This window comes from Sprattus sprattus (assembly GCF_963457725.1).
Source record: "Sprattus sprattus genome assembly, chromosome: 13".
In the NCBI taxonomy this organism is placed as follows: domain Eukaryota; kingdom Metazoa; phylum Chordata; class Actinopteri; order Clupeiformes; family Clupeidae; genus Sprattus; species Sprattus sprattus.
This window is the reverse complement of record NC_137911.1, coordinates 8,895,523-8,923,022: the sequence shown is the minus strand read 5'-3', so window position 1 is coordinate 8,923,022 and position 27,500 is coordinate 8,895,523. Positions and strand designations below refer to the sequence as shown.

General features: G+C 44.8%; 1 protein-coding gene across 1 annotated transcript; it reads right to left on the bottom strand.

The window, feature by feature from the left end:
• Window positions 1-125: 125 nt before the first annotated feature.
• Window positions 126-26,423, bottom strand: arid4a (AT-rich interactive domain 4A). The gene is made up of 25 exons (XM_080850070.1): window positions 26,396-26,423; window positions 25,297-25,346; window positions 24,386-24,496; window positions 23,277-23,342; window positions 21,861-21,951; window positions 21,381-21,460; window positions 21,158-21,249; window positions 20,435-20,558; window positions 19,971-20,050; window positions 18,238-18,314; window positions 17,637-17,791; window positions 15,354-15,426; window positions 15,088-15,182; window positions 14,098-14,195; window positions 13,247-13,517; window positions 11,469-11,827; window positions 10,012-10,185; window positions 7,842-7,920; window positions 7,038-7,224; window positions 5,815-5,880; window positions 4,074-5,528; window positions 3,489-3,593; window positions 2,932-3,138; window positions 2,541-2,687; window positions 126-2,284 (listed from the first exon to the last, which is right to left on the bottom strand). The coding sequence occupies exons 2-25, from the start codon at window positions 25,300-25,302 to the stop codon at window positions 2,184-2,186; spliced, it is 4,299 nt and encodes a 1,432-aa protein (XP_080706196.1). The 5' UTR covers window positions 25,303-25,346; window positions 26,396-26,423; the 3' UTR covers window positions 126-2,183.
• Between the last annotated feature and the right edge of the window lie 1,077 nt (window positions 26,424-27,500).

Sequence of the window (27,500 nt, the reverse complement as noted above, 5' to 3'; positions counted from 1 at the left end):
GATGGTGGAAACCAAGTTATAAGTTTAGGTGAGAAAAAAAAAATACTGAGTGAAACCAAAATTATATTTCAAAACTTTATTAGAAATGAAGAGAGCTCTGCTTATTTTACATAAAGATACAATGGCTTTGCTCAAGAGAACCTAATACCTTGTTTATCCTTCATACAGGAATCCAAAGATAAATTGTCATTGGAAGAAAATTCTTCCAGAGATGCCATAAGCATAAAAATGTTCAGGTGTACTCAACATTTTCACCACCAGTCTAGGCAGTCTTGGCTCAAAAGCTCCCACTGAAGACCAATCCTTGATTATATATACAGTTTAAAGATGTGTGATGCTAATGCTTCTACCAACTTGACATAGAAAAAAAGGAAAGTATTTCATATACAAAGATGTATTGTTTTTAAAAAATAATATAAATCATTTTTTTACAGTTTGTGTAAAATGTATTTTTCCAATACATGGTTCTGGAAGATCTATGTACAAAAGAAACAATCATAGTAAGAACCCCTGGGCTAATTCATACATGTTCAGTAAGCAACAGTTTTATTGAGTTGGTCAGAATTCATACTGGAAAGGAAGGGGGGAAAAACTTAAATAATTACAAATACAAGTACCAGGAAATAAGAACAAAAATGGGAGAAGAGGGTCCAAATGAAAAACACATAGAACCACCAGCTACTGGTGGCGTTCCTAAAAGTTCGCTCATGGAGAAGAGTGAAGGGAGAGGGATTGGCTCAATGGCAACAAAGATGGGTGTGTGTCTATGCATGGAGGGGGGGATCTTAGCAATACTTAACTGCACAGTAGTTACCCAGATGTGACATCACAGTCAAAACTTGCTTTCAGTTGGGTCCGTAACATTCATCCTAGCGTCAAACCATCCCAAGGACCCAACTGATGGGGAGGTGCCAATGTCTCATTATTGTTCCAAGGGAGGGAGAAAAAAAAAAAAAGACTGCGCTTCTATGGACTGAATAAATATATTTAACAAGTTGCAAATAATACCTTTTATTTTACACAAAAAAAATGCCAGCGCTAGAAATATTTAATTTAAATAACTTCACGGCTGCCATATATACTTTTTTGAATTTTTTTTTCCTGTACTAAAATAAAAACTCTGCAATTACATATAAAATGACAAAAGACACTCGCAAAAGGAAATTAGTCCACTGAAAACATCTTTTGTCCTGCATTCCACTGTAAACACGTACGTCCTCTTCTGCTTTTTTTTTGTTTTTGTAGAATTGTTTTTCTATTAAAAGTGATGACAAAAATAAGTTTTGCATACTTATAATCTGTGCTCACGCACTTGTTTAACAAAGAGTGGAAGACAGCAGCTACAGTTTTCAGTACACTACATTCCCCTTTGCAACTGACTTTGTCCTTGTTATTTTTTCCAAAATAGGGCACTCTGCTGTAACACATGTACTTTGGCAGTTCTGATGGAACAAGCTGAGAAAATTGACCTTTTTTTGTTTAAATCGTCTTTCCTTGATAACCATGTCCAGCTGGTTAAGTAGCCATAACAGGGAGCGTCGAACACGTGTGTCCATGAATTAACCTTATCCTGCTCAAGGAACATGGATATTTTTTTTTTTTTTAATATACTGCATCCATGCTAGCCCCAACACACAGGCTGCCACAGGTGGATCTCTGACTCAGTGGTGTAAGGGCGGGAGGGGAGCGGGAGGGATGGAGAAGAAAGTGCCTTGTATTCAATGTACGCTGGACAGTGGTGCGAGATGTATCTGTATATTGTATGGATGCTGCAGAGAAAGGTGTGGTGTAGGTGGGCGGGTATGGTATAGCTGTGTGTGTACTGCATGTATACTGGAGTGGTGGGTGTGTGGGTGTGTGTGTGTGCGACTCCGTTACATTCTGTCTTGCATTCTCCAGACGCTGAAACTGGTTGAGAGATTGAAATGAGAAGAGACAAAGATAAAGAGATAGAAAGAGAGAGGCAGGATCAGTTTTTTCTTTCTTTCTTTTTACAAAGTGCAGGAAGTGGGAGTTGCCAGGTGGTGATGAAAGGGGGCGGGATGAGGAGGGGGCAGTCGAGTGCTATTGGCCGCTGGCTCTGGCTCGGCGTTTGGTGTGACTGCAGGGAGGCAGCGGAACGCTGACAAGGCGGTCTGGGGGAGGGGCCAGGCTGGGTAGGAGGGACCACCATGGGCGTGTCATCACCTGCACTCCACGGCGACTGTGTTCTGAGTGGGAGAGGCCGACGAGGGACTCATACCTGTGTCGGAGGAAGAGGAAGTGGAAGCTGTGGTGTGGGACACTGCAGAGGGAAAAACAAGACAGAGGCAGTTGATGGTTAATATGGCATATATTTCAACAGCAACCAGATTCTATGAAAACTAATATCACTAGCTCAAAGGAGTCTGATTTAAAAAAAAAAAAAAACATACAAACAGAACAGACTTGGGAGAACTCAAGGTGAGACATTTAACACCATGACTGGAAGCCTTTTAGACAAACAAACACACACAAACATACACTGACCTGACAGATTGCTATGCGGACTGCCAACTTACCTTCTCTTTCCTTCTTTTTTAACCTCTTGCGCCGACGGTCGATGGAGGCCACCTCAGACTTGAGAGACATGTAATACTTCCTGATCTCCTGAAGCTTATCTTGTAGGAAGGAGATCCGATCTGTGCTTGACATGTTGTCCAGCTCAGCTGCAACAGAGAACAACAACACACATTAACTCTGGACATCTTACAAACTGGACAGCTATTACATCAATGCAATAGCTCTATGGTACAGCTGAAGCGGATACTGGACAGAACCGACATTCTTTCTTAATGCTCAGTAAGTCAACCACTTGCAAATCAGCCATCTTAACATGAACACCCATTTGAGAAATCATTACCATTAGTGAGTAGTTCGAGTAGTACAAGGCTGGAGAGGCAGGCCACTTACTGTGCTGGAATGTCCACTTGTATGTGCGTGGGGAAGGGAAGGTCTGCTTGTCCTTGTGCTTGTCCTTGTCCAGCTCCTTGCTGTTGGGGGACACGGTGCCTGGAGAGCGCGACTGCTTCTGGGACTTGGCTATGCTGGAGTGCTTGATGGGGGTTAGCTTATTGGAGGGCTCCGTGACCGGCAGGTCCTCACTGTCGCTGCTGTGACCTGGGGGGGAGGTAGAGACAGGTTAACACTGAAATATCCCGACAGCAATGTTGCGCCAGCACTGTGTTTCAAAGAGAGAAAAGGTGAGACGGAAGTTAGCGGATGAAGATCACGGAGTGAGGATCATTGTCTGGATTCAATATGGTCTCGAGTGCTGTTCACAAAAAAGCCTGGGAGTGGTGATGGCTCTACTCAAGCATCTACACTATGGAGGCATTCAATGAAGCAATCTAGTCCAGTGTGTGAACGATTTACGGCCACACATCAATGGAATCTCCAGACGGACTTCAGAAGACATGCAGCAGCGATCCTAAGTATAGCTTCAAAGGATGACCATGATGTTTCCCCACCTGTTCCATTCTTTTCAGTCTTGGCGGTAGTGCTTGAGCGCTTCTGGTTGCGCTTCACCTTCTTGGAAGCAGAGCTGCTGTTGCCATCTGTCAACCTCTTCTGACCTGAGAACAGGAACAACAACACAAATATAAAACTTTACACTGGGAAACACAGAATACAAACCACATATACAGTACTTTGAGTTTGGAGAACTAACTCTGCTTAAAAATACCAGAGTTAGTACTTTGAGTTTGGAGAACTAACCATTGGTGAATTATCGGACTGCTATGGTAATTAACACAGATCAGGCATGACACAATGCCTGAACTACTTGTCTGGTTCCCAGCTATTAACATGCAGTGAACTAATTTAGCCTTACAAACGTAATTTATGTAGAACAGGAAAGGATCATTGAGAATAATAGGTTGGGCAATCATTTGCTACACTATTCATTTAATGCCATTAACAATATATAACACTTCATAACAGAAAGCAACATGGGTTCGACTGTATAATATGAATAGGTCCCGAGTGGTTTCCGTGCGGCTTAAGTGACTTAAGAGACTACGGCTTTTCTACGTTATGTGGTTTTGATTCTTTACCTCTGTCCTTGGCATCCCGCTCCTGCATCGAGAGGCTGGAGTTGCTGGAGCTGGCGCTGGCGTCGAAGCCGTGCATGGACTCTGCCTCGCCCAGGCCTTCCTGCGACTCCCCGTCCACCTCGATGGTCACGTCGCTCTCGCTCTTCGTGCTGTGTGACTCCGGGCTGGCTGCCGAGGTCGGTGGGGAAGTCGAGGACGAGACAGTCGACGCTCGCTGCGGCCCTGCTGTCGTCGTGGCGCCGAGAGAGAGGTGGGAGGATAAGGATGACGACGTGGAGGAGGACGACGAGGAGGAAGACGACGAAGGCGGGGGCTGGTTCTTCACCTCTCTCGTGGGTAAGAGCAGTTCACTGGCGGGCTTCTCCTTCTCGTCCAGGTCATCCAGATCCACCTCGTAGCAGACCAGTGCCTCTGGGCCGATCTGGGGCATCATCTCCTCATCCCCCACCGACGAGGGCTCCACCTGAGGGGGCACAGAGCTCGGCGCACCTCCCTCCGTCTTGGCTTGAACTTCTCGGGTCAGCGAGGGCATCTCGGTCTTCACCTCCGCTTCTGCTGCTGCCGCCGCTACTGCGGCCAGTTGCTCCATTCCGTCTTTGGGCCCTTCCTCGTTCCTTCTCTCTATCTCGGGGGCTCTCTTCTCAGGCGAGAGGGTTTTGGGGGGTTCCAGACGGGCCCTCTTTTCGGGCGAACGCTGCTCGGTGGCCTTACGCTTGGCCACGCTGCTGATGGCGCTGGCACTAACGGTGCTAGCGTTGTGCTCATCGGCATCCACCGCCTCATCGGCAGAGTCCGTGTCCGAGCCGGCCGACTGACGGGGCCTCTCGCTCAGGCCCAGCTGTGGAGACAACGGCACCTGCTGGGGCTTCTTGGCAGGTCGTGGGAGGCTGCCAGGAGTGTCCCCCTCGGGAAGCGCGGGGGGGATGGGGGTGGACGTAGGGGCCGCGGCAACAGCTGGCTGGCTGGGGGTCTCGGAGCCAGGTTCTTTGGGGCGCCCCCTGCGCGCTTTAGACCTGGGGGTCAACTTTTCTTCTGGCTCGGGCGTCAAGGGCACTGATGATGGCGTTGGGGTCGATGGGGTAGATGGGGACGTTGTTGTTGTTGGAGGAGTCGTTGGCGTGGTGAGGTTGGCCACAACAGGCTCATCCTCAGCTTTGTCACCAGCGTCATATGTCTCAGGGGCCTTGGGCTTCTCTGAAGGGCTGCTGGCAGCCTCGTCATCTACTGTTGTCTTCATCACTGCCGCAGTAGATGTTGCAGGCTCCACTTCAGCTGCACTCCCTCCCTCTGCTGCTGCTGCTGCTGCTGCCGCCGCCGCCATCTCCTCCTCCTCTTCCTCATCCTCCTCCTCTTCCTCCAGCTTGGCCGCCTCAGCCGGGTCCGTCATCTCTGTCCAATCCAGCTTCTTCTCAGTCAAGTCTTCGCTATCACTGTCCTCAGAGGAGTTACCTGAATCTGCAGGCAGCAGAGACAAACAATGAGTTGCAAAAACTAGTCGTCAAGAACCATCATTCTTTGGTTTAAGGTTTTAGTGGATTTCAATAAGTAATCAATAAGAAAACAAAAACTTTGCATGCATGTATGTGTAATATACAGTGTTTATATGTGTGTGTGTGTATATATTACACACACATATATTACACAATATGTCCTGCCAGTATTCCCTTCCTTGAGCTGCACCCCATCATTATGTGACAGAATGTTCTGCCCTGAGATGTGAGAGTGCGGAGGCGCTACATACCGTTAGATCCTCTGTCCTCCGAGTCATACATTCCTGAAGTCCGCCTGGTGCGTCTGCGGGGAGTTCCTGTTCAGAGGTACGGATTACTTTAGTGTCACTCATGCAACTTTCTAGGCCATGTTGAAATGCAGTCAGTGGTCCAGACATTTTCAGGGAGCACAGGGAGCATACACATGCTTTAACTTCAGCAGGAGTTACGACTTCAACAAGGTCAGGGATCTCAAACGCTGATGCTGGTTGCCAAATGTTTGCCTGATCATATCATGTCCTCTCTTCATGCAGTTACAAGATCCTAACATCGAGTTAGCTAGCATAGCTATTATCAATTTCTATCCATTTTTTACCCAGTCATCGAGCACAATTGCACATTATTCATCAAAACTGTGCATCCTAACAGACAAGAGAACCTTTTATGTCGTAACTTTTGGTTAGAATCTTTGGTTTGTTTGTTTTGACTGAATTTAATAGTTTGGAGTGTCTATGAAAGATATCTGCCGCATTCGAAGGCAACAGAGAGTAGACAGCAGAGGCTAAACGGTTACATAAACCCTGTGAACCAGGAAGTCTTCTCAGCCTACACTACAGCCTATCAAGCCAGCTCGTTATTACAGCGTATCTTCACAACACGGGCATTAGTAAAAACAAGAGTCATCTACACAGCATAGGACACAGGAAACAAGACCATTCCAATGATCCGACACTGATAAATCTGAGTTTAGATTACAATATATAGTAACAACAATCTACCGACACAAGCATGGTACACTCTTGCTACTTTCCCCCCTTCTTTCATTTTTTTGTTTACGCGCTGAGCTCAGTTCAAGTGTAAAAAGCCTCATGAAACACACTCAATATTCAGGTGTGCATTCAGGAAGAATACTTACATCACTGCTCAAAACAAACAAACAAACAACTCTCTCGCACACACACACACACACACACACACACACACACACACACACACACACACACACACACACACACACACACACACACACACACACACAGAGCTCAGTTCAAGTGTAGAAACCCTCACGAAACACACCCAATATTCAGGTGTGAATTCAGGGAGAATACTTACATCACTGCTCAAAACAAACACATATGAAACACACATGAATATCTCCAGTTATGCTTCTTTGAGATCAAATGCCCCAGCAAGAGAGGTAAGGAAACCAAGCCCAGCATTGCCCCTGATCCCGGAGTGGGAGCGGTGAGCTTACCCTCTCCATTGGGCAGGCCTGGGGGGTCGGACTGGTGGGAGCTCTTACTGCCCGAGCGGCTCTCATTGCTGGGGGTCTTGGAGGCGCTGCGCGAGGCACCGGGAGGCGTGGACTTGAGCGGGGGCCGGCCCCTTTTCGCCCCCATCTTGGCCTGTTTGTCATCCTCCTTGTCCCCATCCTCTTTATTCTGCACCAGGGCAAAGAGCTTTGTTAAATGAAGAAGTTGTCCCAGGTTGCTTTTAAACTCACACAACAACAAAACATGATCACAGCAAATAAATATGACACTAAAAATCAGTTTTTTACAGCAAGACATAAGACAGACAGCATTAAAAATAAAACATAGAGGCACAAATAACATGTTCATAATGGTCACTGTTTGTGACAGGTTAGTTAGAGGTTTACTAAAGTTAGAGGTATCTGACTTTTAGATTTACATTTATTCAGGCCAGAAGAGGGAATGACACCACTACATGTGTTGCCTGCTATCGCGCTCAGGGAAATCCATTACGTGTCTGGCTATGAATGCTAGCCATGGGATAGGTCTAGACACAAGTGTACTTTAAGGCCACATCAGACAGATCAGACGGCCAAGAGAAACGTGACATCAGATGACATCAGCAGGGAAAAGCGAAACCTTTTTCTGGCATCATGGTGTTGTTCTGTCGGGCCTGTTTCACCTCAGACTCTAATTCAGTTTCTAGAGAGGGCCTAGTGGACAACCCCGGCAGAGATCCTCCCGTATAGGTTTACTGCAGGTGCTGTGGCGGGGCAACTGGGAGTGAACTAACAACTAGGACCCACCTTGACTTTCTTTTTCTGTTTCCTCTTCAGTCCTTTGTCTGGCCAGATTATTCTGTCTGCTTTCACCCACTCGTCATAGCTGAAAGACAGACAGACAGACAGACAGACAGACAGACAGACAGACAGAGAGAGAAGCAGAGAGAAGACTTTAGCAGCTTGTCACTTCTGAGGATTTACATGTCTTCTAAAGGTATTGGCCTGTCATGCAGAGCTCGAGTGAATTCTTATCCATGTCTTTTTCATTACCTCTCATCTATCATGTAGACATCTCCATGGTCACATCATGTCTGAGGAGCTGTGTCAATCATTCATGCTAATATACATCATTTAATTAAATCTACTGGTTCTCCGTAGCTTCACACAACCTAGGCATCTTAAAAATATAGATTTTACAGGTAATTCTCTGGGGACTTTCTAAAAACAGCATCCTATACACATCCTATAAACATCAACAAACCTTCAATACAAGACCTTTTTCTTATGGATGGATTTCCATCAGGCATACTAATAACACCTAAACTTAATGGCTGAAAATGGCCGCCCCTTCATTACTACATTTTCTATGTTTATATCCACAATACATCAATAATGCTCCAGTGCGAAATATAAATACTATAGACTACACAGAGTTGAGGTCAAAAGTTCACAAGTTTTTTTTAAAAGGTCACCACCTCAGCGACTGTGTGTTTTATCATAAATGTCTTTTGGAAAGTCAGTTTGGATATCTACAATGATCAACCGGGGAAAATAAATAGTTCAGCAGATTTATTTAGCTTTTAATTCACAGCATCAGAATTCCAGTGGGTCTAAAGTTTCCATACATTAAGTTCACCGACTGTTCAATCAGCCTGGAAGCGTCTGAAAACTGAAGTCATGACTTTAGAAGCTTTATATTGGCTTAATGTCATTACTGCGAGTCAACTGGAGGCTACCCGTGACAGTAATTTAGAGCCTCCTTAAGACACAGTGTCCTTTTGCTTGTCGTTATGGGAAAATCTAAAGAAATCAGCCAAGACCTCAGGAAAAACTCAAAGTTGTAATTGTTTTGCTGCAAGAGGTGACATCAAGAAGGAGAATTATGTGGAGATTCTGAAACTTCATCCTGAAGACATGAGCCAGGAGGCTAAAGCTTGGACGCAAGTGATTGTTCAGCAGAAAAATGAAGCATACATCCAAAATGGTAAGGAAAATTTAAAAAAAGACAAGTCATAGTCAAACTTTTGGAGTGCCACAAAGCCCTGTCCTTAATCCAATAGAAAAAGTGTGGCCTGAACTGAAAAGGCATTTGCACGAGTTCTGCCAGGAGGAATGGGCCAAAATTCCTGCAGAATGTTGTGTGAAGCCTGTTGAAGGGTACCCCAAGCATTTGATTCAAGCTACACAATCTAAAGGCAGTGCCAATTGTGTGTCTACTTCTTTTTCCTCCACACACTGAGCTCAGTTCAAGTGTAGAAACCCTCACGAAACACACCCAATATTCAGGTGCGCATTCAGGGAGAATACTTACATCACTGCTCAAAACAAACACACACACACACACGCTGATGTCCAAAAAGAAATAAGAAACCCTGTCCTGGCGAAGCAAGAACAGCACACTAAAGTATAAACTCCAATCAATATCTCCAGTTAAGCTTTTTTGACATCAAACAATTGTGTCTTGATAAATATTAACAGAGTGCACACACTTTTGACCCTCTGAGAAAGGGATAGAATTGGAGCTGTCAAAGTTAGTGGGTTATTTCGCGAATATTTTGAAATATGTTTAAAAAATAAAACACAATTAACGCAGCTGACTGGGTTTTGTTATCATTTTGTTATTATTCTTGTTAGTGTATATGTAGTGGTTCAAATATCTGAAGGTTTCCAACACACACCTGACACAGAGCTTAGGTGAATTCTCAAGCTTGCAAGTTTACTGAGTCCTTCAACCTATAACTAACCCAACGAGCTGCACACCACGTCCTAACCAATGAACTACTCTGCTTCTCCACGTCCTCTCAAGAAATATGCCTTTCAAACCTAATCAATTTTGATGGAAATGTATTTAGCCAAGGTGTATCATATGTTCTGACCTCAACTGTAATTTCACATGCACGTCTTAATAAAATCTATGTTGGAGGACAACCTAATCGAGTACGTTTCCCAGGATCGGAAAAGTTTGAAAACTCACCGGACGTTCCAGCCGTAGTAGTGCACCAGGTAGAGCACCTCCCCGTCATCGTTCTCTGTGTTCTTGATGTTGGCCTCGTAGATCTTCTGGGTTTTGCCCCGGCCGTACTTCACTCGCACCTTCGTCCCGGTGACCGAGTGCTCTGAGTCTTCGTCACCACCATCATTCTCACCCCTACAACAGACACAGACAGAAAAGTATGGTCAGACACGCTCAAGCATCCCCTTGGCAAAGACTTCTGAATAACCGTTACATGCATCCTAGAATCACAGACGTTGTTGTTCCCAATAGGTATGATAAAAAGTTCAGAGTGCAAATTGTAATCAACACATATACTGAGATTTCCATACCAATATCATGTACATGGTCTTATCATTCCATAATAGCCACACATTGAGGGTGTCATACCAATGTCATAAGTACAAGAGGTGGATGCAGGCCTACAATAATGGACAACTATTGTCACAATGTTGAAGCAGAACTTTTGACAGTGCCCGGCTTTATAACTGCGTGAGTAGAGTTCACTCTGGGGTAAATCAGATAGCCAAGAGAATCGTGGCATCACCAGATATCTGCCTATAAAGCAAAACCCTTCTCGGGCATCCTCACATTCTACCCCTTTATCTCCGTGCACTCTCAGAAACCATTCAGTATCATTACCAAATCTGCAGGCATCCAAACTAAATGTTAAGTCTGACGGCATCGTTTGATTGGTTGCTGTAAGAGAAATGGCAGCCTTCCGCTGCACATGGTGCAGAAATAAGGGCTATTTTTAAATGCCCCGGCACAATTCAGACATCATCTTTATAATGAGCAAAGTAAACTTTCTATGCTGCACAGTCAACAATACAAGTTTGCTTACAAACGCAGTTCATAGCCACAAATAACAAAAGAACCACTGCCTCAGCCACAACAAGAAAACGCAAGATCAGTGGGCATCAACTTCTACAGAGAAATGCACCAAATGTTTCAAGACATCCAACACAGTGCTCATGGGTTTTATGAGTGACAAATCACCCTCTAGACACAGTTGTTTGCTCCTTGTAGTAAACCAACACCAAACCTCACAGTTCCTTTGAAATACTTTGACACTTGTGCCTTTATGTGCCATGACAGTAGCCAGCAGGATTACTTGTGTATGTAGAGAAAACCTTACTGTATCATCTACCTATCTATCTATCTATCTATCTATCTATCACACTGATTGAACAGACAGAGCCTCACATCCAAAGGTCAGTCAGGTCAATCATGAAAGAAAGGAAACCACTGGCTGCATTACAAACTCAACAGACTGATTTGGCCTGTGATGCCACCACACCACTGTGATCCCCGTCACATTCATGTTGTGTATCGCCATTTTCAATATACACTCTCCATAAAAACAAATAAAGCTACGTATAGGGAATGCAGGGCCCTAGCTGGCCTAAACGCACACATAAACTGTAATGACTGCATACCGTTCCCGAGTTCTGGACCTCTCTCCATCGTCTTCCTCATCGTCTTCCTCATCATCTTGATCCTCGTCCTCCGACTCCTTGTCAGACTCCTCGAAGCGGCGGCTGCGTCTCTTGCCGGGGGGCTCGTCCTCGCTGGCCTCTCCTCCGGCACGACCCTCCTTCTCTCGCTCCTCCCGCTCTCGCTCCTCTCGGGCCTCCTTCTCCCGCTCCTCCCGGGCCTCCTTCCGCCGCTGCTGCTCCTCTTTCTGATGCTGCTGCGGTGGCGGCAGCGGTGGTGGTGGTGGCGGCAGCTGACGCTCCTGGCGCACGGGCTCCTTCTGCTCCACCTTCACAGGAGTCACCGTGCATCGCCTCCGACCCTGAGAAAGACAAAGAGAGAGGCAGAGAGAGAGGGAGGGAACAGAAAGAAAGAGAAGAGAGGCAGTGATAAGCACACAAATATTTGTGAGCCGGTAACGTTTCAAGAAGGTGAAAACACCTATGCACACACACACACACACTCCACACAGAGAGCGAGGGAGGAGAAAAATGCAGAGAAAGAAGTGAAGTGTTCAGTTTGGAACATTTCACCTCAAGAGTAGGCCGACGGAGTCTGCTGGAATTAGACAGCATATCCTATTTTTACGCAGTCCTTTTATCCACAACTACAAAATAAAATGGCTACTGTGTCACAGGGAGAGAAAAATCATAAAATGCACGGTCTTGATGCAGTGCAGCTGAACAGCTTGATTGCCTTACTACATGTTCCCACACGCCTCTCTGGGAAAGGTACAGATATTAAGCTGCAGAGACATAAAACCCATTCTGCGCTCCCTAAGAAGCAAACAGACTAGTCGTGAGGGGAAACTGCTGTGGAGTCCTCTAGGTGTATAACCAGACACGCTCTCTGACGTGATCACAAACAGCATGGAGCTGATGACTACACGCACCATGGAACACTAGGGTTAGTACTTGACGGACAAAGAGGTACTTCTTTGAAACGCAAATGGGGACGAATCAGATAGCCAAGAGAATCGTGGCATCACAAGATCAGCCCAGAAAGCGAAACCATTCTCAAGCATCATCAAGCTATGGTCCCCATTTGGCAAGTTCTTTTGAAAGTTATTCATAAACAGCGATATGGCAATTCAACGCTGTAATACATTTAAGCATGAGGTGTCTCTACTTGCGTTCCTCCTCTCATTACCCTCCCCAGTCTGTGGCAACTTCCAGCAGCCTCGTCTGAGCTTATCTCAGTATCTTGTGAAAACAACAGCCGGTCTCCATGTTGCAACATTACCTTGTGTTACTGTAGCAGAAGTAAGGAAGCCTTACAGGGAGGGGATTCAGATTGGGGATTAAAGGCCAACTACTAGACCACTCCGGACACCAATATTTACACAACAGAGCACGCCCTCCACGTCATCCCCCAATGCAAACATTTACTAGAGTGCCCAAGCAGACACAAAGGGCGAAACAACAACTAAATTAACAAACATTGTAAAACCGGCACAACAGAGTTCATCTTGCATCCATTTGGAAGGCTTTGTGTGTCATTTAGAAAGGCTGTGTGAAAACTAAATGGGCCGACGCCTACTTGAAACGCAAACCCCAAGTTTAACAAGTCAGATACAATCACACACACACACACACACGCACGCACAACTCTATATTCTTAGCAGGGTCTATATCTTCAAAGAAACAACAACTTAATTTCTGCTCCAACGAAAGCTGAACCAAGAGGCAAATGTGTAACATAATAAACAAATAAGAGTGTTCTGGAACGGTCATTCTCCTACCCTGGGTGAGGACACTTCTTTGTGGGATTTTTCGCCCTCGGGCTCCGAGTCGTCCTCATTGGCGGCTGGCTTGTTGTCGGTGGTGGTGGTGGCGGTGGTGGTGGTGGCAGCGGCAGGCTTCTCTGGTGGCCCGTGGGGTTCGCTGGGCTCCTGCTTCACGGCCTTCTGCTGCTCAGCGGGGGGGACCACGACGGGACGCGGGTTGTTGTGGTGGACGGTGCGGAAGGTGATGCCGGCAGACCGGCAGTATTCCTCAAAACCATACAGGTACCTGGCCAATGCACACACGCATACAACTGGTCAGGAATGACATTTCGGTAGCCGTGTTGTTCGAAAGGGCCGAATCAGATAACCAAGAGAATCGTGGCTTCAAAAGAGATCAGTTTAGAAAGCGAAACCATTCTCGGGCATCATGACGTTTACCTCGCCAGGTGTGTTACAGTCATCTAGGTGGCTACACCATGCTAGGCTAAGCCCGTAAACTGCAGGCCCACTTCCTGCAGGCGACCGTAGAGGCTGCCGTTTCACCCCGGCTGAGGTTAACGCCATCCAGACGCAGTGCTTCACCATGCCAGTGGCTCAGGCAGCATTCCAACAAAAAGAAGCTGCAAGGCCACACAGTCTTTGGTATTTATTTTATGAATTTGTTTGTGTTGCAGGCTCTAAACTATCGGTCAGTGCACATAATCAGAAAATAATCTGGTGATGCAATCGGAGGTCCCTGAGCTTGCTGCAGAAAAAAAAGCCTAAATAGCCCGAATTAGGCGCCAGCACTTCACTGACTGCTTTGGGACCGTGCCTCTTGCAGACACCATGGAGAGTGACACACACACACACACACACACACTTACTTTCTGTAGGCTGTCTTGACGTTGTAGGAGGCGGCCGAATTGAGGACGGGAATCCCTAGGTCCATGTAGATCTGTTTCCACACGGAGCCACTTTCAATCTGCTCCAAAACACAAACAAGGGTTGGGTAAGGACATCTGGCAGAACTCAAGCCCTCCAGCCATTTCAGCCAGGACTTAACACGGTAGATTCTGCTGTGAGGTAATTACAACTTTGGCTGTAAATCCCTTGGAGACAGCAAGTGTGTTATGGGTAGGTAACACAACACAGTGTGGGCTGGCCATGTGGAGGTTTGGCATTCGAGACAGTTTACCTCCTAACCAACATGACGGCAAGCGAAACTGGAATGATTTCTGTGTCTATCCTATGCTGGGAACAGTTGAGCAGAGTACAGGTAGCCGGCGTGCCTAAGCTATGCCGTAGGCTTCCATCATGTTTTTGCAAGATGAAAGATATTTTTAGCCTTTTTAATCTAGTTAATGTGGTGGTAGCTCACCTGTAAAAGATATCCTTTTACATGTACTTCATAACTAACAATCCCCTTCCCCCTGCAAATAAAACTGCTGAAAAATGTCTTCTTACCAAAAAAAAAACCTTCCTTTTTGATGGTGTGTCAGTCTAATTGTGTGTGTGTGGGCTGCTCTGACAGGCGAGGGTGATCAGAGAGCTGAGAAAGCTGAAGTCAGACAGCCCAGTCTCCTGCTGCCACACAGCTAACAACAGAAGCCCTGAGAACCCAGCTTCAGACATAACACTCTTCCCCACTGCTGCAGGCTAATGCTTGCTATTATTTGTTGTGGTTATGAGGGTTGAGAGAGAAAATAAACAGAGAGGGGAAAAGCAAAGAAAAGAGGAGCTACTAGAGGGTTTAACAAAAGAGAGCAATACAGAACAGGCACAGGAGGTGCACAGACACAAGCAAAAGAGAAGAAAGAAAGAAATAAACAAAACAAAAAAAAGAGGAAGAATGAGAGAGCGTGTGTGAAACTCACCTTGTCACAGCCTCCATGCTGATACACTAGCCTGAAGAGCTTGAAGAGTTGGAGGTCCTTGTAGCCCAGCACGGGAGGCTTGTTGATGGGAGTCCCTGGGGGGGGAAAGAGGGCACAAAGATCGATCCAGTCATGGGGCTTTTCAAATAGCTTGGCTCCATATCAGAGGTGAGGGGTGGATTCATCTATGTGGCCCCAAACAGACCACTACAGCTTTTTTTTTACTGGGACATGGTGGTACTCTTTGTGGTTAGATATTGACCCACCTCTGTCTTCCATAAACTTGTAGAGCTGCTGTAGGAAGTTGTCCCTCTCCTCCGGGTCTGGCTCATCATCAGGCTACACACACAGACACACACACACACAGACACACACACACAGACACACACACACACACACACAGACACACACACACACAGACACACACACAGACACACACACACACACACACAGGATTAGCAAGTTATCAAGAGTCATCAGGATATGGACAAGACCATGTGGGCACTCCCTGCGCCAATTGCGTCTTCACATCAGTATGTCAACAAGACAGAAATAAATGCGATGTAATATCAGTAGTTATCAGGGGTTCAACAGATAGCTAAGAGAATCATGGCATCACCGAGTATCAGCCAACAAAGTGAAACCTCAGGCATAATCACCTTGAGCTCACCGTTTGGACAACAAATGCTGGCCACTACTTCAGACTCCAAAACCTCTTCACTTTCAAAATGAAATCCCTTGGATCACACATACTCGCCCAGTAAGCAGTGCCACTCATGAAAAGCCATTTCTCACTGACCGCCACAGTCTCAGCGTGGGACTACATGGTGGACAGGGCAGCTGGAATTCCTGCTGTTGCTGTTGATAGCTGGGCTAAGGCAAAGAGGAACACAGCGGGGCAGTCCATTTCAAAACACTGGTCCAACTGCCTCCCTCAACTCGGCAAAGGAGCCAATGCGCTCATAAGAAACCTCCATCATAAAGAGCACATATGGACAGGCAAGCACCACAGGTGCTCATGCAGCCAACACTGTGAGAGTTGGTGGAGAGCTTGGGGGGATGAACAGAGGCTCTTAAATGCTAATGCTCAGATTCTAAATCCCAGCATGACCATGAGGGGGCACACCCAGAGGATGACAACAACAACAACAACAACAACAACAACAACAACAACAACAAACACTCTAGTTTTGGTTGTCATCTTTACCAGGCGCATACAGGTAAAACTTGCTCTTGCATTTAAAGACAATGACATGCTATGTTAGCATTACAAACAAGAAACCAATCATGAAGTTACGTTTAAAAGTTAAACGTCTTTTCACCATTGTTAATAAAGAAAAAAAAGAAAGACACACAGACAGAAAACGAAGCTGAATTGAATACAGATTCAAACAGTTCACAAAATAGACCAAACAGAGTATTTGCTGAGTGGCTATAATATGCTCTGCACTCTTTGCCGCTCACAGCATGATCAAACCATCAGGGCTTCTGTTCACTGAAGCTCCAGCGCTCAGGTTGGGACTCATGCTGAACCAGACCCAACGCCCTCTGTCCAAACGGCTTCACGCTCATCTGGACAGCCAAAGCATTTGGCGCCTATACTCACGGGCCAGATAGCGGCGCTCAGGTAGGGGTTACTAAAGCTCTTCTCTCTTGCTCTGTCCACAGAGGAAGTGAGAGGCTAGGAACTGGCAACCAGGCAATCCCTGCTGCCTCCTGCCCCTCCTCCTCAGGGCCCATGATAGGAAGTCACTGTCACCATGACAACCAAGTCGGAAAACCCAAACAAATGGTCATTTGTCCGAGTCGGCCATGGCGCAGGAAGAAAGGGGCATTGTTTAGTGGCTAGATGGGGGGGGGGGGGGGGGGGATCCCCACATGCTGTTTGGCCATTCAGTAGACTCAATCAAGGTGCTTTGGCCAGGGGACATGAAGCAGAGAAAGAGAGAAAGAAATGGAGGGGGTGTAAAGAGAGAGGGCAGAAATGCCTGTAGCCCTTATCGCCTCTTCGAGACCCGAGGCTGTATTTACATTCCTGTCTGAGGTTCGCTGTGAGCTGGCTGGAGCTCTGGACTCTCTGCCTGAGGAAGGGATTCCCATGCCTTCACATGGCCACACAGCAGAGGGAGGGAGGGAGGGAGGGAGGGAGGGAGGGAGAGGCTGAGCGTGTGAACTGAAAGCTCTCAGACTGCCTCAGCTTCTACAACTTAGAATGGAGCCCCAGAATGCCAAAACAAATGCAAATGGGTTGTGTGATTTGAAATACCAAAAGTGCCTAAACCAAAAACAGACCGAGTGGACACTGCATTAGATTTGAAGACACGTGTGCCTTAGATGGCTTTCTGGTGGTTCTGTTCCATCCGTGCTTGCTTTTAGGGATTATATGGCCGATAGACTGTGTCGACATTGAGTTCTTCCATCTCGTTCTCCTACTCCTTTCTTGAGAAGAAGTGAAAACCCTCTAACATGTCTGCCAGGGTCACAACGTCACTCTGGAAGAGGTGACCTCTTGTCTAGTTTGACCATGACAAAAATCACCAGTGCCTCACCTGGTCAGCTTCGACCTCCTTCTCTTCCTCTTCGCTCTCTTTGCCTCCGCCCTCCTCATCATCGCTGCTGGACGACTCTAGGATCTCGCTCATGTCCATCTTCCAGCTCTCCGGCACCTCCTTAGTCTTCAGGAAGTGTGTAGCTTCCTCAGCCCCTGTGGGAAGGTGGGCATGGTCAGAACTCTTTCCATCTATCTACATCCCATAACTAACAGTCCATACACAATACAATTCTGAGCTCATGATGCTATAGCGCTGTAGATATTTATGAAACCATAATACATAATATATATTAAACCATAGCAGCTCTTGGAACACCTTTCACAGCTTAAGTGCTGACCTAAGAGTTCAACTGTAGGCTTATAATGACACAGCACTTGGAGTTTGTGGCAGGGCAAAAAGTGCTGATCAAGAAATGATTTTATCATCTGATGAGTAAAGTCAGAATAACACTTTAACACTAGACCGGCATCTCCAATTCACAATCTGAGATTTTGGCATCAGAGTGTGTAATGAAGGTGTCATAGCGCCGTCCATCTTAAAGCACTTCCAGAGTATTTAGTATTGTTAATCTTTTGAGCAGCTGGCCAAACAAGCTTACCTTTCTTGGAAGAGTATTCCGACCTGGATATACTGTCTGTGCTCAGTTGATGGATGTCTTTCCTTGACACAGTGTGACTAAAAAACAAGCAAAGGGAGAAAAAGCAAAATAAGGCGTTGAGGTTGATCCCAGCCAAACACAACACAGTTTCAGCTCAATGTGCGGTTTAACCCTCAGGAGTGGCCGGCTAGATTCAGGCACTTTTAAGCATCTCACACACTGTGATACTTTTAAGTTTAGGCAACTTAAAACAGTGGTTCCAATGACACATTTATTTGTTTGAACTTTTGATACAATAACAAGTAGTATAGTATGCAGTTATGTGTGTATTTTTCTCAAAAATCACCATCAAATAATCATACTGTGAAAAGTATTTTTTTACTTGCGTTAGAACATGTGCAAAAAACATTATGAACCAGTGACGAACTGCTTTGGTAGCTTGATGTGATTATCTAGGGTCTTGGGTCTGCTATAAGTATAAAAGCTTAAAATCGCTACATATGAACAAATAAAAGGCCATCTAGCATTTATGACCCTGTTATTGTCGTATCGAAAAGGCATTAATGGGAGGGCTAATGGCCATACATTTGCATAGCATTGCCTTTTCACAAGGGAATGACTTTTAGAGAAGAGAAGACAGAAATCTCCACATGATTTGCAGTATACACTTAACACCTTCACACGCAAAAGTAAAAAACACACACACATGAAAACACAAATTACACTCCATAACTGTCCAACACATCATACTGTATGAGTAAGCAGTAAAAAGCCAAGCTCACACTAGCACACACAGCAAAATAGTGTAACGAAAAACACTTGTGACTGGCTGTATAACACTACCTATTGCACACAGAAAGGCAAGGGTCGGTCGTCATTTGTGAATATGTGGCGTATTACTATTCGTCCTAAAACCACTCGCAAATGTTACGTTGTTCGTCATAAAACCACTAGCAAATGTTACGTTATTAGTCATAAACCATTAGCAAATGTTACGTTAAAGATGTTAGCCTGCACTAAATACTTAAGCCTATACAACAAGCAAGTCTCCTAGTGTAAGTTTGTAAATATTTAGATAGAAATGTTTAAACGTACTCATCCAGTTCCTCGTCAGAAAGTAGCAGTTCATCAAGTAAGTTGTAGCTTCATATTACACTACGCCTCATTGTCCTTGGAATTTAAAAGCTTTATAAAAAAAAAATACTCCAGCTCTCATGTCTCCGATCACAAACGCGCATCGATAGAATCTACTACCAGTTACTAACCTGGATGAAGTTTTGTATACAGTGGACTTTCTCCTGCCTTAAAGCCACAGATAATGACGAAGTCTTTAGAATGTAAATAGAACTAATAAACGGATGGGTGTTTACACGGTCCTACTGGTGCAGTGACATTTCACTTATTTTAGGCACTTTTCAAATAATAATTTTACTTGTCAGTGTATTAATTGGAAGTAAATGTCTACTGTTTAAGGCAATGCTACGCTCACATTGGTTTATTGATGTGGTGCGAAGGATTGATTTCAAGATTCCAGACAAAATTTTGAATTTCTCAGCATCTGCAACAATGCAGCCAACTTCAGAGGGTTAAAGCATCCCTACCGTGCTGTATCTCGCTGCATAAATGACTCGGTGTGACTGTTCCACACCATCACATTTTACACAGACTGTAACAGCACTACATTGTAAATAACAAAGTCAGTAAGACTGTTGAAATAATTCAGAAGTACTTACAATTTGGATTCAGCAAAAGATCTCACTAAACATTGGTCCTTTTTGACTGTCAGGTCGTCATTGCAGCTGGGAGATATAACCTTGAGGTGGAGGTAGAGGAACAGCACACTTACAAACACATACTCATCCAAACAACCCTTCACAAACTTTGACGCTGAGCAAATCAAAAACAGTACACACCTCTACATCTTGGTTCAAGGCTAAGCTTACATTTAATGTGCAGACTTCATGTCATCTGCATGTAGTGGCAGTGCACAGTGGCATTAACGAGGTTAAACTTTACTGCTTAGCCAACCCCTGATGTCGGGACATTTACAAAACAAATAAACAGAAGCCAAAGAACCTGCATTTCAATACAAACAAATAGACTACACAAAGAAAAACAGGATAAATTAATTTTAAAATAGCTGAAAAAAAATATGAAAGATGAAAATTGTAATGAGATGCCAAAAGCGTCCACTCACTAAGGCCAGGAAGGAGGAGTTGCCGCTCTGCACACAGGCCACCTTCCCCAAGAGCTCATCGCTCAGCCGTCGTCGGTCATCCTCCTCGTCTTCACTAGTCGTAGACTCTTTGTCCTCGTCCGCACTGTGCAAAATCAGGGGAGAGCAAACGTCAGCGGGCAGGCCTTAGGGGGCATGAAGACAAAGGATGTTCATCTGAGGTGAGGTGGCGATTTTAAACTTCGGAAGCGTCCTGATACTATCAACGCTGATGTTCAGATTCTCTCAAGACTGCACACATATGCTGGTGTGTCTACAGATATACAGCCAGTACAGGGGTGACGGCACAAGCAAAGTTATAAGTAAGTGGGATAGCAGGACATACTTCAGTGTTTCCTGAGAAACACGCATAACACAAAATATACTTTCCTAAAAGCTTTCCAACACAAAATCATATAGTGAACTCTGATCCAGGCCCGAAACACAGATTAACACTGATCAGCAGAATGCATAGCTTTCAAAGTCCCACTGTGTGCATCAACTACACACCCACTTCCAACAAAGTCAACAATAACAACTTTCTCATACGGTTACAGAAAATGCTCCTAATAGAGGAAATTAAATCAGGGGTTTGTGGACAAACAGCACAATAGATATCCTGTTGAGAGCAAGTCCTCTTCGTTAGCAGCTGAACATGCATTTCTTAAACATTCAAAGGACGCAGATGAAGGTGTTGACACTCACACAGCCTGGGAAGTCCTCCTGCCGCGGTTTGTCTTCTTAATGACAGGAGTGCCAAAGTGCTCCGGGTTGGTGAGGGGCAGTTGGTCCAAAGTCTGCGTGAGAGAGCAGGGTGAGGTTAATTAATGTCTGACGGATGAAAATACACTTTGGTTTAAAGAATGCCTACACGACGTAGGCAGGTAGGTTGGTGGGTGGGTGGATGGATGGATGAATGGACACATACCTCGCTTTCAGCAAAATGTCTCTCGCCTTTCAGGCACAGTGACGTCCTTCTCAGTGTTTTCTCATCTCCGTCATCAAACACTGGAAGGTAAAAAAATATTTAATAATAAGCAATTTACAGAAATATTTCAGCATCTTCACAAATGTCAGTACAGAGATGGAAGCTTTGACTCAAAAATGGTTCCCGTCAATCGCTCATCCCTTCAACCAAAGAATTCCTTCCTCGAAAAGAGCATGTCATCTAGCAATCATGGCTGAAGACCGCAAACGGCGTAATGGCGCCAACAGTTCTACTGAATTATTTAACGCTGCTGCTTGAGGTTCTTATCCGGCTGTGCGGGGCCGCTTCCCTCTGCCTGATGTCTCTGGGTTCTGTTAGCGCTAGCGACACCGCCAGGCTATACACACACACACACACACACACTTTTGTCAGGGAAGAGTTGCTGTGACAGCCAGAGGTCCAGGAAGGGCCAGCACTTACCCACGGTGTACCAGCTGGCGTCTGTGAGTTTGTTGATGACGGCCTCGCTCGAGGCTCCCTCTGGGCTCTTCACCTCAACTGTGGAGCCCACCTGCAGAGAAGGAGGAGGAGGAGGAGGAGGAGGAGACGCACCGTCACAACACAGTACAGCACAGAAAGGACAATGCAGCACGGACAATCAAGGGATTTTAAGCCTAAAATACATGCATGCATCACATGTCCACGCATCAAAAGGTCTCCCTCCACTCTCTGTGGCATAAGCACAGATGAAAATTCCACACATACACGTTAAATGTGCACACAGATAGACGGACACACACAGGTTGGGAATGGCCACTCCCAAATAACAACAAACATAGACACTTATATGTGCACACAGATCAACCTGTGTGTGGGTCTATCTGTTCGCACATTTAAGTGTCTATGTTTGTTGTTATGTAGGAGTGGCCATGTCCAACCTGTGTGTGGGTCTGACATGGCCACTCCCACATAACAATCATAGACCCTCAATATTGTCTGATTCAAGTCAAGCCTTTACCTTTTCGTAATGATCACCTGTGTTATAGCCATGTTATACAGCATAACTCGCAGTGGGTGCAAACAGCTTGCTTACCCTGAGAGACACACTAAGTGTAGTCACTTCTCAAATCAAGCAGGAACACAGTTTGGTGTACAGAACAATGCCAAATCAAGCGGAGTCTGCACCTGCCTAAGATGGTAGCAGGTTTGGAAATCAAGCCTGAACTACCTCAACCCATTTCATAAGGCTCTCCTGTACTTTCACTCGGACTAAACCATATAAATTCCAGGAATGCACACTGTTTAAATGTCGGGAATGCACCCTTTAAGCTGAATCTTACACACAAAACCATACACCAATATTTTTGACAACGCAGTTTTATGAATTGAATTTGACTACTTTTTAAATATGGAAATAAGAACCTCCAGTGGTTATAAAGCAAGGCAGCTCCTAAATCCAGAACTAGAGACTAAAATCTTAATAAAATCCCTATTCTGTGGCACAACAGGCAGCCAAACTCAAACATTCTGACTAAAAGTCCCTTGCTGACATGCTCTGACTGGCAACAGCAACACCATCCGCATCTCTGGCACCTCGTCCAACTCATAATCACAGAGTGAGGGAATCGCCGTAACCAAACAATCATTTCACTGGGACTCACTCTCCAGGATGACAGTCAAACTCTTAAATACATCCATAAGGCTGAAAGGCACAAACTGATATGACTGAAGCAAAGAGGGCCGTACGCACAGCCTTGTGTTCTTTCGCGCAAACAGTGGAATTCCAAATCCTTCCCTACATTACCTAAGAGGCTCTAGTAAGGCCAGTGAAACTTTTCAGGAAGGGAGAAAATGACTTGGAAGTGCTTAAAGGGGAAGACAGGGTACCAAACTTACCCTCAGAGGACCTTTAACCTGGTCATCCTGGACAACCTGGGAGGTAGTGTCTCCTTTGAGCATCACCTGAGTGTCAAAGAAGAGAGAGAGAGAGAGAGAGAGAGAGAGAGAGAGAGAGAAAGAGAGAGAGAGAGAGAGAGAGAGAGAGAGAGAGAACAGCGGTTCAGTCAAGGTGAAGTAATCTGGTTGTGTAACACAAACACACACACACACACAGAGAGTTGCAGATCACGATCATCCGCCAAGAGGCTTGTGGGTAAGCGTCCCCCTCACAGGACAGCACGTGGTGGCCTGACAGCATCCCCTGGCTCGGTGTGGAGAAATATAAAAGCTCCAGCTCAGAACCCTGACTGCCTCCACAAAGGAAGAAGGCAAAACAGAGCGGTTCTTCTCTTCCTGGAGGCCGGAGCCCCGGGTTATGCATGACTCAAGCAAGCAAACTGACATAAGCAAGGACAATGACAGATGCTGGAGTTTTGTAATACATACGATAAACATAAATGATGATTTAAACACCTTTTACCAGTATGGGGCATGCATCGCAAACTGACTGATACGATCATTCTCATCAGCTTTATCAGCTCAGAACACTTTTTGAGTTTGGAATTAATGTGTCAAATTGCTTTTCACGTAACGTCCATTTGACAGCGCACATACTTTAAAAAAGTGTCAAAGAATAAGGGAACTATGGCTCAGAGCCAAAACAAGGATGACTTTTTGCATGAGTCACCACAGACATATGTGTGACATCTTCAGGAGCGCAGACATTTATGAATGAATAGGCGCTCGTGTTTAGGAAATCACTAAAAGAGGAAACCGGCACTTTCACTGAAGTATCCTTAAGGTTTGAGGTTCGGAGTTTGCCACTTGGAACGTACAGTTTGTTCTAATCAGGTCAAAGCTTGTGTGTAGTAAATCTGTAACTTAACAATTGTCTAATGAAGTTTTAAAGCCTGTGAACTACAGCTCTTTGACAAATCTGTTATTATTCTTGTATTCATGTCTGTGCATGTCTGTTTAGATGAAACATGAGAGAAAACATGCTAATAGGGTAAATAAACAAAGATACAATTTAACCCAACGTTTATTTTAAGTGAAGGTTCTCTTACCTTAACCTTGACCATCCGTTTAACTGTCTTAATTTTTGCCTCGCAGAAGGCACCGCGGTACTTTGCACTAACATCTGTTCCCACAGTCAGGTAGGCAGGCTCATCCGCTGCCTAAGAGGAGAAACACAGTTGGACAGTTGTCAGTTTCTAGTTTATGGTCAAAGATGGACATAGCATCGTGGTTGCATGCCAGCCTCAGGAGAGCTGAACCAGAGAAACTGAGAAATAATAGTGGGCTTTCCAATTCTGCTGTGGTTTGACACAACTGTCAAGTGAAAATGCTTTCATGGGGTGTGGATCAACCACAATCTCACCCTACAGAGGCCACAATAACAAAGAGCCCATTACATTAATACTTTTGGTGCAGTGTCTTTGTTTATGATATTATGACACTGCACTTGACTGGAATGCGATCTGGCCCATTAATGCCCCTACACTTGGCTTGAGCAAATCTGGCATATTGCAGAAAAACAGTTGCAGACCATAAGCAAGCCCATGTGCTAAATAACATTTGACCTGGGCTCTTCCTAACAATCTAACCTGACCAAACTTTAAAGTTCACAATGTCTGTTCAATATCAATGTAGACAACACAAATGTGTAGCATTTTAGAGCACAACAGACAGCGCCAGAGTGCATCATGTCAAGTAGATAACTGTGATTAATGTACACGTTTCACGAGTGCATTACAAACTGATTTTCTTTCAACTAGCTGGAGTGCAAGAAATAGGAGCCTTTCTGACATCACTATGATTAACAACTGGCACACATCTACTGTGTTTACCATTGTGGAAGTTAACAATAACACGCGTGCTGTCCCTAAACAAGTGCCTCAACAGCAGTCCAACTGACTACAGCCAGAGAGGCGTCGCCGAAACTGGTGTTTTCAACTGAGAGGTTTCAGTGACTTACCTTCATTGTAATGGCTATTTGAGGGAGTCCAGCTCGATGGATGTTGATAGCTGAAAGACAAAAGACAAAAACAGAGGTTGTAGTGGAGCTCAAATATGCGATAGAGCCATGATTTCTATTTTAATGTCGTTTTCAAAGATAATGTGCTAACAAGCTAGCTAAAAGGCTAGCTACTTCTAACGCATTCTTTTCAAGCTCGATCCAGCCCCCCTCCCTTCACACTGACAAAAATGTGAAGCAAGCTCACACCAAGGTAGCTGTCTTTTCAAAACATCTGACGAAAAGCACTGGCTTCTTTGATTGGCGTACAAAATGTTCAAGACAACAGAAAACTGGTGTATGAGGTATAATCCGGAGGCTGTATAGGGACAAACAGAATAGTGCATGTTCCTTCCCGCTTTACTCCCAATCTGACTATGTCACGTCGCCATCATAGCTCACCGTGCTGCACCATGTCAAGCTTGCATTACTATCTTCTACCAAAGTACAGTGAGGTTGGTTGGGAGGGAATGCCACACATTTCCCAGATGCAATATGTGTCGACATCAACAATTAACAATAATGGTAAACCAAGACACCCTTGTTAAAGAATAGCTGTGAGCGATTCATTCTACAACTCACGGGCTAAATATAGCTAGCCTGCTAACTAACCTTGCTAAACTGTTCCTCGTTATGGCGATTTAAACCGCCTCGCTAGCAAGGAAGCTAGCTTGCTGGTCAAATACTTAGCAGAACAAGTAGTTCCGGAAGAATATTCAATACTGTCTATCCAAACAAGGTCAAACTGATACTTTAACCTATAACCAATGGAAAAAGGACCGAAAACATTATTTATTTATTTCATAAACCAATCTTCTCAGTTCCACAAAGGGCGCATAACGCTAGCTATCTAGCTACATGTCTTCACTGCGAAAACAAGCCGACTGGCCACTGCCATTCAATTCCTCGTCAGCTAGGTAAGTACTGTCGCTAAAAACTACAAGAAATTGCGTCAAACATCGCTGAATAACATCCGCCGATGCTACTTACGTGTGTTAATCGATTAAGTTTGGTAAAAGTTTGTAGTTTCTATAAATTAAATGTGTACAACTTCACTTACATGCTCCGATGTGACTGCTCACCACTTGGCAGGGTTGCAAAGCAATAACGAAATAACAAGCTGTTGAGCCAAGGTTGTGTTTCTCGAAACCCTATTGGTTGGAACAACAGCGGTGGCTGCGATTAGAGCATTATGATTGGTTCATGTAGGCTTCGAATTCGATAGGACATCCTTTATTTCAAGGTATGGTTGGTGGATATGAAAGCGGCGCTACAAATCTATTTTTTTTATTGGTTATGTCTTATTTGGCTTCCATACAATTAGGAGCATTCAGCAAATAAACGCGATTGGCTGTACTTTTCGGCCCCGAGGCAATCCTTCATAGTTATTGGTTAGATCTACTTTAAGACGTCCCACCTACTTTACCCATTGGTTCCATTATTGTACCGAAACGGAACAGAATTCATTTCAGAAGGGAAAAATACCCCCTTTTTCATTTTGCGCATGTCGTAGGCTCCATACGCCATTTTGTTCTAATTGCATTTATTTTCCATTTCGATCGCGGGCTTGAAGACAACAGTACGGCGATCAGTAAGTTGGCGTTGGTAGCTATGCATCATTTACAATTGTAGGAAGATAACCAAAACATTAAAACCACACAGTGCGCTCATTCATATTTCTTTTCAGTGAAACATTTAAAATGCCGTTATGGAGAAAAGGTCAATTGAAGGCTGAGTAGAGCAATGGCGTCCCTTTTATTTCTTTGGGACGTCAGAAACCCTTCTCTCAGAAATGGCTTGGCGATTACGTAACCGGAAGACTACAAGAAAGAGGGAAGTAAATGACGTGGTGGTGTACATAGAGGGTAAATAGTCTAATAGTAATATATATTCTGCTGCAAAGCAAAGGTTATTGAATCAATTATGACAGCCATGTAGCAAAACATTTGGCCTAGTCTATCTTGAGATTTTGAAGATATTTCAAATGTTATGTGTGTGGTTGCTGTTGGATTATAAACTGGGAATATAATCTCCTCCTTCTCTCAGGATACTGGAAATTCAAATGTTCTTATGGATGACATCATATTCTACTGGAAATAAGTAATCTGCAGACATTTACGGACTAGGAATGCTATGGGAGCATGTTTATTTCAGTGTAGAACAAA